Source organism: Mizuhopecten yessoensis, unplaced genomic scaffold (genome assembly GCF_002113885.1).
Source record: "Mizuhopecten yessoensis strain PY_sf001 unplaced genomic scaffold, ASM211388v2 scaffold11009, whole genome shotgun sequence".
NCBI lineage: Eukaryota > Metazoa > Mollusca > Bivalvia > Pectinida > Pectinidae > Mizuhopecten > Mizuhopecten yessoensis.
Window position 1 is genome coordinate 811,988 of NW_018408833.1, and position 12,213 is coordinate 824,200.

The 12,213-nt window shown below is 35.9% G+C and overlaps 1 protein-coding gene across 1 annotated transcript in view; it reads left to right on the forward strand.

Annotated features, from left to right (window-relative positions):
- Positions 1-12,213, forward strand: part of LOC110464551 (cytidine deaminase-like) — a 24,610-nt gene that overhangs the window by 6,429 nt on the left and 5,968 nt on the right. Inside the window, exons 2-4 of the mRNA XM_021519820.1 lie at positions 9,306-9,422; positions 10,667-10,778; positions 11,692-11,749. Of these exons, the coding sequence (XP_021375495.1) occupies positions 9,306-9,422; positions 10,667-10,778; positions 11,692-11,749 (287 nt within the window). The remainder of the gene's footprint in view (positions 1-9,305; positions 9,423-10,666; positions 10,779-11,691; positions 11,750-12,213) is intronic.

Sequence of the window (12,213 nt, forward strand, 5' to 3'; positions counted from 1 at the left end):
AATGGTTTAAAATAATCAGGTATTGGTCAAAGGGGTAAATGCCAGTTTCAGTTTTTAATGTTCTATGAAATACATTGTATGGACAAAGGGAAGCAATTCCAAATTCCTATGCAAATTAATTATCCAAAGGTTTAAAATGATATATTCTAGAGGAAACTTGGTACCACTCTTCTGACAAACCTATAAAGATATACTGTACACACAAGAAGAATAACTTCACAGTGGTACACTTTTACATAAAACTTTGATTCATAACAAATTTACAGTAAATCCTTCTGTACAATATGATTGGAACTTCGTCTTATTGACACCTGGGTGTCCCAGATATAACCCAGTCCCATAGTATACAGTTCATTTTATCTCTCAACCAGTTATATTTATCACTAACATTTAACCTTTCAATAAGATCATTATATATCTCAGACATAATACAATTCTGACTATGTACTAATTTCAACCAAAATTTGAAAATGCTCAGCTTTCTTATTGTAATCAGAGGATATACTCCTAATTCCTCATAGATCATGTTATTAGCTGTACTTCGCTTCACCCCTAACACTTGCTTTAAAAACTGCATTTTTATTTTTTCAATATCCTTGGCACAATAAAATCCCCAGATAAGTGCTAAGATAATTAAGCATGTGCTTTGTTTTGTTAGTATCTATGACACAGGATCTAGTAGAAAAAAATAGCAATTGTATTGTAGTTCTTTATTCCTTACCATTGATTTATAAATTAACTGTTATGTACAATGATATGTACATGCAATGGAAGGAAATGAAGTGTACTGAATCCTGTTGTCTGTTGTAAGTCTGGCTCTACGCGTACACACTATTACTTTGTCCTTAGAAACAGTCTTAGAGTTTACACACCATGCTAATAATATGAATATGTCTTTGTTATTATGTATCTGATAATAAACCCTCTGAAACTTGCGAAGAGTCACCAGACTTTAACCAAGAACATATAAGTACTTGTAAAATATTGTTAAGAAAATATGTGTGATAGCTGTATGTGTGATAGTGGGAGAGAAGTTGTTGCTGAACACTGTTTCCCTCACTACTGTACTTATTCATTGAAACGTGCAGCTTGTTCTGATGGTGATTTCGTGTCTGGGTCGACCACAGGTCTGTCAATACACCTAGGTTATATTATAGGTGTATTGACAGACAGGCCAGTACCTGTGGGTCAACCATTGAGTTTGAACACTACAGAGTGGCAGAATAAAATTCCTGAAATATTACCCTACATGTTCATGATATATTTTACCTATCAAAAAAGTCCACTATAGTATAAATGATTAAAACCCTTTCCTTTAAAATATTGTCAATAAAATTTTACATTAACTCATAATATCTAGAAACGCTATGTACAATGGTAGATTTTTGAATGGAGGAGGCTCAAGCTTGCATACTTGTCATCTTTTCTTGATGGGGAGCTAGCTACATGGCAAAATATGTATATAAGAAAAAAATGAAAAATGTACTTTTGAAGTAAAATCTGTTTCTATCAGATCTAAAAGTTCTTGTCAGATTTTCTTTGTGGTAAAATCATCACATGATATATAAAGATAATGTAAATGTCTTAAACAAATATTTCAAAATGATTTCACTCTAAGCAGGTAAATATTGCTGATTTATGCTTGTTGGGTTGTTAACATGTCAAGCAGATGTTTACTGTGTACACAAAGGTATGGTTACTGTATATACCTACATTATGTATATAGTACACAGTCTACAGATGTATTGTAGACCTTGAAAACAGACATGTGCATTGTAAGGAAAAATACCTATGTATATATTAGAATATGCTTATTGTATACAAATGCAGTTGAATAGGATTGGGTTGATTGTTGGTGACCTGGTAGATAGAGCGTCCGTCTAGAGTTCGGAGGGTCCTCCAGGGTAGAGCGTCCGTCTAGAGTTCAGAGGGTCCTCAAGGGTAGAACGTCCGTCTAGAGTTCGGAGGGTCCTCCAGGGTAGAGCGTCCGTCTAGAGTTCGGAGGGTCCTCCAGCGTAGAGCGTCCGTCTAGAGTTCGGAGGGTCCTCCAGGGTAGAGCGTCCGTCTAGAGTTCGGAGGGTCCTCCAGGGTTCAAATCCCAGTCTGGCAATTGCATTTCTCTTTCTCCTGTTACAAAATTAGCCAGCCTGCCAACTTGTATTTCAAGCAATCAGTGGGTGAACCCTTAGCATGGGGATGCCCGAGCCGTGGTTGTAAAGTGTTGTCTTCAGTGGTGAAGACTTAGAAAAAGGAGGGAGGAATATGTAGTGGAACTTGACTGGGTCAATTGTTGGTGACCTGGTAGCTCAATATTGGAAGAGCCTCTATCTAGAGTTGGCAGGGTCCTGGGTTCGAAATCCAACCTCCAGGTCTTGATGTTGCATTCTCTGTCTCCTGTTACACAAATATAACACATTCACACACTCTTACACCCCCACATTCACACACTCTTACACCCCCACATTCAAACTGACACAGTCATTATCGTCGTCATTATCATATTACATCATTAATTGAATCGTCTTCATCATCCTGTCATCTGTACGTTATAACTTGTTTATTAAAATTTGTAAGATTTACATCCTCCTAACAGCTAAGGTCAAAGAATGGTGATGGTGCCACTCATGATCAAGGGCCACCTTAAGTGTTGTCTAATTATTATAATACCATGACAACTAGGACATTCCACATACACCTGCATGGTTGCATTATAGTATGAGAACAGGCTTACCAGAGGGACCTAAGAAGACATACCTGGTAGTCTGAAATAACTGACTACCTCCTTTTAATAATTTTTGATAGGGTGGACATATCAAAAAGGAAATTGAAAGGATAGAGTCAGTATTTTGGACTAAAGGATACACTGCCCGAAAGAAAGAGTTGGCAGGAGAGAATACGTTTTTGTCAATGTATAGTACATACAACTTATACAAATCCAATAAATTGACTATCAATATATCTGATTAATAAATTTGGTTTCAAGGAATTTATTAAAGTGTCTCTGTATCTGTTAACTGCAATATTTTCACCCCTGCGAAATGTTCACCCCGTTAAAAAACCACCTTATTAGCTTTACAGAAAATTAAACTTAACAAAAAAATGGGCTAGTACAGTGTATTTACACATATTGAAATTCATATCTAAATGTACACATAAAAGGATTTATGTAAATTGTCTGAAGACAGAAAAAATAAACAAACATTTATTTATAAATTTCAAGGTATTTCTCCAAAAAGCATTTGGAAAATTTGCGTTAATGACCAGACTTTGAAAAACGTGGTCAAAGTCTTTTTACACTTGTACATTATCCTTACTCTCGTACCAATATTTTGTTCACCTAGTGTTGTGTTCATCCTCTTGTTCTAGGGTAAAACTATATGATAGTCATTATATTATCATTTAGAAAGGCAATGCCTTATGTCAGGTATTGTCATATTTTTCAAGTGAGTCATTTAGACAATTAAAAGATGAATGCCAATAAAAAAATATATTTATCTTTCTATATTGCAAGGCAGTAGGAGGCATAGTAGTCTAGTGGTAGGATGCCAAACTCGTGACCAAAGGGTTGCGGGTTTGAGTCACGCGGCACAGCACGGCACTGTGTTATATCTTTGAGTAATTAAGATACTTTATTCCACTTGTTCCAGTCTATTCAGCTGTAAATGAGCACGTAGTTGGGCAGTGCTAGAACTGTTGAGTGCTAGATGTGAGTGCCGAAATGGCAGCACCGGCTGTATGCTCCCCAGGGAGTTGTGATAGATATTGGCTGGTTGCAAAGGCCCTATAACCCATACATGCTATATCTAACGATTTTGGCGTGAGACTCACGAAAACTGCCCGAGAACAAATCCTCACGGTGTGAGATATATTTCTCACGAATTTCAATCGATCTTGAGAAAAGAAACGAAATTTGGTCAATCTTAGTTTGTGAACCGGTTTGAGACGACCTAGGAACTAGGTTGTGATACTAGGTCATTTTACCAGGTAAAAGTAGTGTATATGGTAAGTTTATTTGAACACAAACAGTAACTGAAAGCTTATTTTATGCAAGATTTAGAAAATGGTGTTTTCCTTTGTCAAGCAAAGAATGCAAATAACAGGTGTGTTCATTCTAAACTGCTGAAAACAACTCTCTAAGCCACAATGTGCCAAGTGAATAAAGCCAGTTGTCAGAATAGTATTGAGACATCTTAACATCCACTGAATTGCGGAATGGGTATAAACACATTACCCGTTCCTCTGACTGCCTGCAGTTTTAGAGTGTTATTTGGACAAAATATCTTGATACTATTGGTAAAGTCAAAATCGTTGGAGCATTGCAATAGTGTTTAATCAAGCCAATAAGATGCCAGCATATGCTTTCACTTCACTTATCTTGATGTTTGAAATTTTTAGGACAATTGTTAAAAATATGTAACAGGAAAGAGAGTAGTGTCGTTCCCCAGGCCTGGAACCAGCAGTCCCTAGGTTCCTAGTTACAGTAGTTGGACACTCTATACCACAGAGCTAAAGGGAAATTCCCTCTAGCACGAAGCTGGAAGGTGACCATGATCCTATGTACAAGCAAAACCCGCCACAGATGTAAACATATAATTAAGACTTTTGTTTGCCTACTCCAGTACCCACATCCCAAAGAAATTGCTGCAAAGGAGCAAACATGAGGTCAAGGATAGATAGAGTATTTTTTAATCCATGCATTAGCAGAATCAATTTGTCACACAGGTTTAAAGTTAGAAAAACATTTTTGCAAGTCATTTTATGTTTATTGGAGTACATGTGCACTTTGAGCTGGATGCTTTGCTATTTTTTTAGCACTGTCAGGTAATACCTGTCGATAGAAATGCGCGTACATATATGGTATGTTGTGATCATGATATTGAATAAAATAAGGCAACATTCATACATAGAATATCATATATCTGCCTCAATATATAAAAATTCCCCAGATTATAGTAAACTATAACCCAGATCACGACCAACTAGACTATCATTATAATGAAGTCAACCCGGACACATCTAATTGCACTGTATAGAAGTTCATATAGCACGACCAGTGAATGTTCTTGTGTGAGTACACATCGTTTTGCTCTATGAACCTCTATACAATCCATACATACCAAATTGAAGAAAAATGTTTAGGGTCACGTTAGTGTTAAATAGACCAGAAAAAATCATGTTACTGTTATTACGATTACCGTCAGGAAGGTTAAGCTTGCATGTTTACTTTAAATTAAATACTGTTTACATCTATAATTTATTGAACCAAGTACTTATGACTCTGACACTGTAATAAGAGAGTTCTGCCCTGAAAACTTAAATTGTCAAACTTGGTTGTCATATGATCTGTTAAAAATTCAACCCTCTTGGATCTTATGATAACTGTGTATTTTGCACATGACACACACACAACTTGTTAATTTTAATTTTTATATGAGAAATGTTAATTTTAATTTTTATATGAGAAATGTTAATTTTAATTTTATATGAGAAATTTTATCCAACCTATGTCAATATGCAGTTAATTTTGTTTAGAATTTTCTATAATTCAGAGGTCCAGGGTTTGAATTCCAGTCTGGCCATGCATTTTCACCGGGGATCGAACCCACGATCCCTAGGTTCCTAGTTGAATGCTCTACCACTGAGCTAAAGGGAAATTCCCTCTGGCTCGAAGCTAGAAGTCGACCTTAATCCTATGTACAATCAAAACCTGCCACACATTATTCGTTTCCTGTTGTATTACTTTAAACTTCCATATTAAATTATGAAGAAGTCAGAGTAGACTTGTTTTATTATATGCCAAACACCAAAGGTCCAAGGCCAACAGATTTGATGAATGAAAGTTGAAGCAGTTGGTCTTTTATGTTTATATTATTGGTTAAGGAAAGGCCAGACTTGCTGAAGATTTGAACTTAACTATCAATTTCTGAAGTAAATAATTGAGAACTAGGTAGTATCACAGTGATTAGCTCCTGATTAGTACACTTTAATACTACCTTGATATGTATGTAGGTTTACATGTGGAGATTGTACTGTCAGGTCCATAGTGCTATTTATCAGTGCTATCCAAGAAACATCAACAGTCTACATGTGGGTCTGATAATCAACCTACACAGTGGCATGCATGGTTACCAAGCACTGACGGTTGTTGGCAGTTAAGGTCATTTTGCCATTGTGTAGTACATGTACACCACACTTTTGATTTTCATTTTGTTTTTATGCTGGAAGGTTATTTTACCGAAGGTCTGGTCTTTTAATTGAGTCAAACCTATCAAAACCCACAGAAAAGGTTATCATGTATACCATTCATTAAAAATGGCATCATTCATAGGAACATCGGAGTTGCGATGTCAGTGTATTGTTAATTTTGCTGCTTATACCTTGTTGAGACGTATCATAAGGTTGATGCATTTATATGGATCAAGAGTTGAACAATATTTTAGGGGCCAAAAACAACTTGATTGGATCAAGAGTTGAACAATATTTTAGGGGCCAAAAACAGCTTGATTGGACTTGGTTACAGTTTATGAGCAACCTTTAGGTTAAAGTTTTTGAGCAAGTTTTTTTGTGCAATGTCAGATCACCACACTCAATAGGCTGTTGACTATCATAAGGTAGAGGCATTAATGCATTAATGATGAGTGTTAAAGCAATGGGCTGAACCCCATTTTCAAATTTTAGAGGCCAACAATTAAACACCTTTATTGGATTTGGTTTAAAGTTTTTGAGTAAGTTTTTTTGTGCTGTGTTGGATCATCACACTTAATAGGCTGTTGACATTTATAAGGTTCATGCATTAATATTGAGTGTAAGCGATGTGTTAACCCTATTTTCATATCTTAGGGGCCAAACAGCTTAATTGGATTTGGTTTAAAGTTTTTTGGCAAGTTTTTGCAGTGTTTGATCACTGCACCTGAATAGGCTGTTGACTATTATAAGGTTGTGGCATTGATGTAGAGTGTAAGCGGTGTGCTGAACCATGATTACTGATATTCTAGCCTGGGCTTACTTAACATTACACTTGGCATGGAGCTCTTTTATCAGAAAACAATATTGTAATATTCAGATATATATAACACTGTAACTTACCTGTAGCCCAATTGTTTTGTATGGTTACCTATATTGTGAAAAGAAAATTGTGCAAAAAAACAAGACCAGTTTATGGCAGTTTAGCAACCTACAACATGTTAAGATACATAAATTTCTATTAGCATTTATCTAAATAAACTGTTAGTTAGACGAACTGAAAAAAATCTTTCGCCAGTGTAATTTTTAGTAAAAGACATAAATTTTCAATTTATTTGAGTCAGTGAGCAAATTTAATGGGCAAAGTTTTACCTCCACAAAGCTCTTAAATACTTTTGAAATAAAGTAGTAAAATACCTTCAGGTTGTGCACTGTCACTAACATGTTACACATGATATATGACCATGTGTCATAATAATCAAAACTCTACTCTTCATACATTAAGATAATACAGAGAAATAACACTCATGAAATACTCCTTTTCAGAGAAATGAATGTGAATAATGATCACTATGTAAACAGATATCACTTGGAATTATTATGATTTATTATGGCATTCTTGTCATTATAGCATGTTATAAGCCTGGAGCTAAAGGGGAGGACATTCGACTCTGGCAGTAAAAATTGCTCAGTTTAAGGTTGAAACGAGTCAATTAAACATGTTGAGACGTTTCAAGACTGTCTGGTCCCCTTGTCAAGCTTTGACTGAGTGAAGGATTTGTATTTTTACCTGTACAATGATGTGATGGAATTGTATATATTTTTTTATGTCACTCTACCCAGGACGTTTTGCCTATCAATAGGGAGCGTATACACACTGCAACAGATAGGTTATAGGTAAGGTGTAGATCTAGCCCCTTCTTCGTTATGTCAGTGTCGGGTCATACAGATGACTCCACTAGTGTCCCCCCTTGTCTCTGTTCATGTTTTTGAGTTTTCCTGATTTTGATTGCTTCTTTGATTTGTCTTGTGTTTAGGTCACCTGAGCTTTGCTTAAGTGACCTATTCTGATCGCTTTCCCTCCGTCATCGTGCGTCGTCCGTCGTGCGTAAATTTTCAAAGTTGGTCAAAATCATCCTTGGTAGATGAGGCTACAAAATTGTAAAATTGTGATACCTACCCAAACCCTAGGGGCCTGGGTCGGGCCCCAAAGGGAAAGTTAACCAATATTTCAAAAGACTCGGACTCAGAGGTACTACAGTCAATTTCTCTGCATGTATGAAAGACCATCAGGGGCTTTGTTTAAATTGTAAATTTCAGTACCCCAGGGCTATACATATTTTTTTGCAATTTTCAATAAGAAAATTTTCAGTAGGAAATGATTCTTACTTGGTGAGAATCATCCTTGGAGGAAGATGGTATCAAAATGTAAAATAGGGATTCCTGCCCATACCCCAGGGGGCAAGGCGGGGCCCAAAAGGGAAAATTAACCAATATTTCAAAAATCTTCTTCTTCTCCAGATTCAGAGGTGCTACAGTCAATTTCTCTGCATGTATAAAAAGATCATCAGGGGCTTTGTTTAAATTGTAAATTTCAGTATTCCCGGTACTCCTTTGGGGAGGGGGTAAAATTTACTATAGTTTATAATAGGGAAATAACACTTTTGGGTATATTTTGTCCATTTTTAGCAGGATATTATTCAAACTTGGTTGGAATGACTATGATGCCAGATGACAATTAGATGGTATGAGAAAAGAACATCCTGCCCCATCCCCAGGGGCTGGAAGGGCGGGGCCCAATTGGGGATAATGGTTAAAAGTTAAAAAAATCTTTATCAGACTCAGTTACCTTAATTACCTTAATTGTAAATTTCATTATCCCCCAGGTCATCTGCTCTCCTTTCGGTAGAGGGTGTAATTCTCAATAGCAAAATCATTTATTTGAATAGTTTTTAAAGTTTTTATCTTTTGGTGAAATGACAAGTATTGTATTTCACTTTGTTTCCATGTTGTTTCCACATTTTGTACATCTCAACAATGAAATTAAGCTACAAGTACCAATAATATAACTCAGGTAACCGCTTAGGCCCTTGTTGTATGTTGTTGCCTTACAACTATTTTGGCACTCTCTCTACATCCTACCTATAACCTATCTGATGCAGTGTGTATACACTCCCTTTCAATAGATGAAATGTTCCAGGTTGAGTGACATAAAAAAAGAAATTACAATTTTTTTATTAAACCTTGTATATCATCATGTCAAAGGATTCCATTTCATATCATCAAGACATTGCTGCAGATGAGTGCAAGCATTAATCTGAAGAGTCTTCTATATATTGTAGAGGAAATCAAGACACTGCTGCAGATGAGTGCAGGTATGAAGAAACAAGCCTATTGTCCTTACAGCAAGTTCAGAGTGGGAGCAGCTCTCATGTGTGATGATGGAACAATCATCACAGGTAAGAACTATCACAGCAAGTTAGGAACAATCATCACCGGTAAAGACTCACAGCAAGTTAGGAACAATCATCACAGGTAAAGACTCACAGCAAGTTAGGAACAATCATCACAGGTAAGAACTATCACAGCAAGTTAGGAACAATCATTACAGGTAAAGACTATCACAGCAAGTTAGGAACAATCATCACAGGTAAGAACTTTTACAGCAAGTGAGAAAAATCATCACAGGTTAAGACTTATCAAAGCAAGTTAGGAACCACCACAGATGAGTTGCATCACAGCTAGTGAGGAACAATAATCACAGGTAAAGACCATCACAGTAGGTTAGGATCCACCATCACAGGTAATCAACATCACAGCAAGTGAGGAACAATCATCATTGCTACAATTTTAGCCAAAACAGAATGAAGGAGAGGTTTCTGTTTATTACGAAAAACCACTTTGCACTGGGACAGGGATCTTTAAAGTAAAAAGCGTCACAGTTTGCCGCCGATCTGGGGCCCTGTATCCACTTCAAATGACTGGTTGGAAAGTTTTATAAACAAAATGGACTTAAATATCAAATGACTTGTGGTGAGCGTAATGTAAGGATGTATTTAATTTAAATTCAAAGTATATATTATTTTCATTTTTATGTTATTTATAAATGTTGTATTTAATGACTAATTCCAAATTTAAGTTCTATTTTAGTTTCAGTCATATAGTGAACTGTATTATATCTCTCTGATGATATATACTATCAAATCTAGATCTGCTTTTCAAAGTTTAGTTTATTACATGTTACTATATAACTTCGGTACATTTTAATAATTATTTTCCAATATCAATATCTTACTAAAATTACATTTATTTTCTTTAAAGAGAAAGGGGTATCACAATTTTATATATATTCTGTCGACGAAATTACCAGGTAATGTGCTGATAAACAAATCAAAATATTGTTTAGTACTGTATCATCATAATTCTATTTAAATACATCTAATTTTTGTGAATTTGTATTAAATTACCACCTGTCTTCAAAGGTGAAATGTTCTAACTTGAAAATGGCACTAGGGAAATATCATTTTGCATAATGAGACTCAGAATTAAGAACCAACATGTCTATTAACTATTTGGACTAGAAATGTTTTCAGACCACTCTTTGCTAATTGAAGGCCTGGTTTACACAGGTAACGTTGATAGTACTAGTTTTGTCCAGACAGGTGACTTACTGATAAATCAAATTTATAAATCTGCTTTACAGGTTGTAATGTAGAAAACGCCTCCTATGGGTTAGCCATATGTGCAGAGAGGACAGCACTGGTCAAGGCTGTGTCCATGGGTCATAGGTCATTCAAGGCCATGGCCATTTCAAGGTAACTTAAGGTCAATGCTGTACCTACATAGGTTGTCACTCATGATTTAAAGCAAAGACCGGCCTGGTAATATGCCAGTTGGTCATAAAATGAAAATTTGTAAAATGAAAAATCGATAATGTATCTATACATGCGAGTCAGAAAAAGATCAGTGATATATTTTATAGGTTACTATTAGTTATACAGAAAGTTTGAATTAACATAAAAGTGTATATATGAATATTGTATACAAAGAGATTCTGCTTTTAAGAACAAGGTAAGATATCCCTTATTGTCCATGAGCAGAGTGTAACTCCCCAGCAGTCTGGGTCCAAAAGGGTATAATTAAGGTTTACAAGTCTTTAATAGCTTACTCCTCCTGAGTATATAGTTATCATATACTTTAGCCAAATTTACTCTGGAGCAAGACCAAGAAATCACTTAATATATGAAGGATGGGGTTCCCTGTGGGTTCTAAGAGATGGGCATTGCAATGGAACTACATTCATGTGTTTGCAATATTATTTTTGATGATAACATTTTGTTAAGGTTGCTTGAATATAACCAGGTAAGGCCAAACAAAAGTATTTTTGTGAAGTAATACCATGTTTTATTTTGAATTTAACAGTGCATTTCCTTACATTTTTTTGTCAAGAATAAGGTTAAACTCTCAGAACAGGAAGAAAGTACATTATAATGAGTTGCTGTGAACTTTGCCTGTCTACTAAATTTATCTTAGATACAAGTAGGTGATAAAATATGTAGGGTCGGCAGTAAAATGTAGGGTAGGTTGGGATACCTGAAACACACATATTTATTTTTGGCCTAAGCAATACAGGCACTCTTAGCCTTTTGTTATTGATACAAGTTCATGCAGTTGTAAACTCATCCTTTATATATACATGTACAACATGTTAAATTCTTGATGTTATAGTGACCTCAAGTCCTCCTTCATTGCTCCGTGTGGTGCCTGTCGTCAGTTTATGTTGGAGGTAAATATTCTACACAATTAGAAGGGACTCTTCGCTTTATTATTATTAGCTCACCTGGCCCGAAGGGCCAAGTGAGCTTATGGCATGGTGCGGCGTCCGTCGTCCGTCCGTCGTCCGTCGTCTGTCCGTCCAACGTCAACATTTTACTTTAAACAACTTCTTCTCAGTAACCATAAGGCCTAGGGTGATGATATTTGGCCAGAAGCATGCTGGGATGAAGAGCTACCAAGTTTGTTCAAATAAATGACCTTGACTTATATTCAAGGTCACAGGGGTCAAATATGTTTAAAACCTTTCAACAACTCCTTCTGAATAACCAATAGGCCTAGGGTGATGATATTTAGCCAGAAGCATGCTGGGATGAAGGGCTACCAAGTTTGTTCAAATAAATGACCTTGACTTATATTCAAGGTCACAGGGGTCAAATATGTTTAAAACCTTTCAACAACTTCTTCTGAATAACC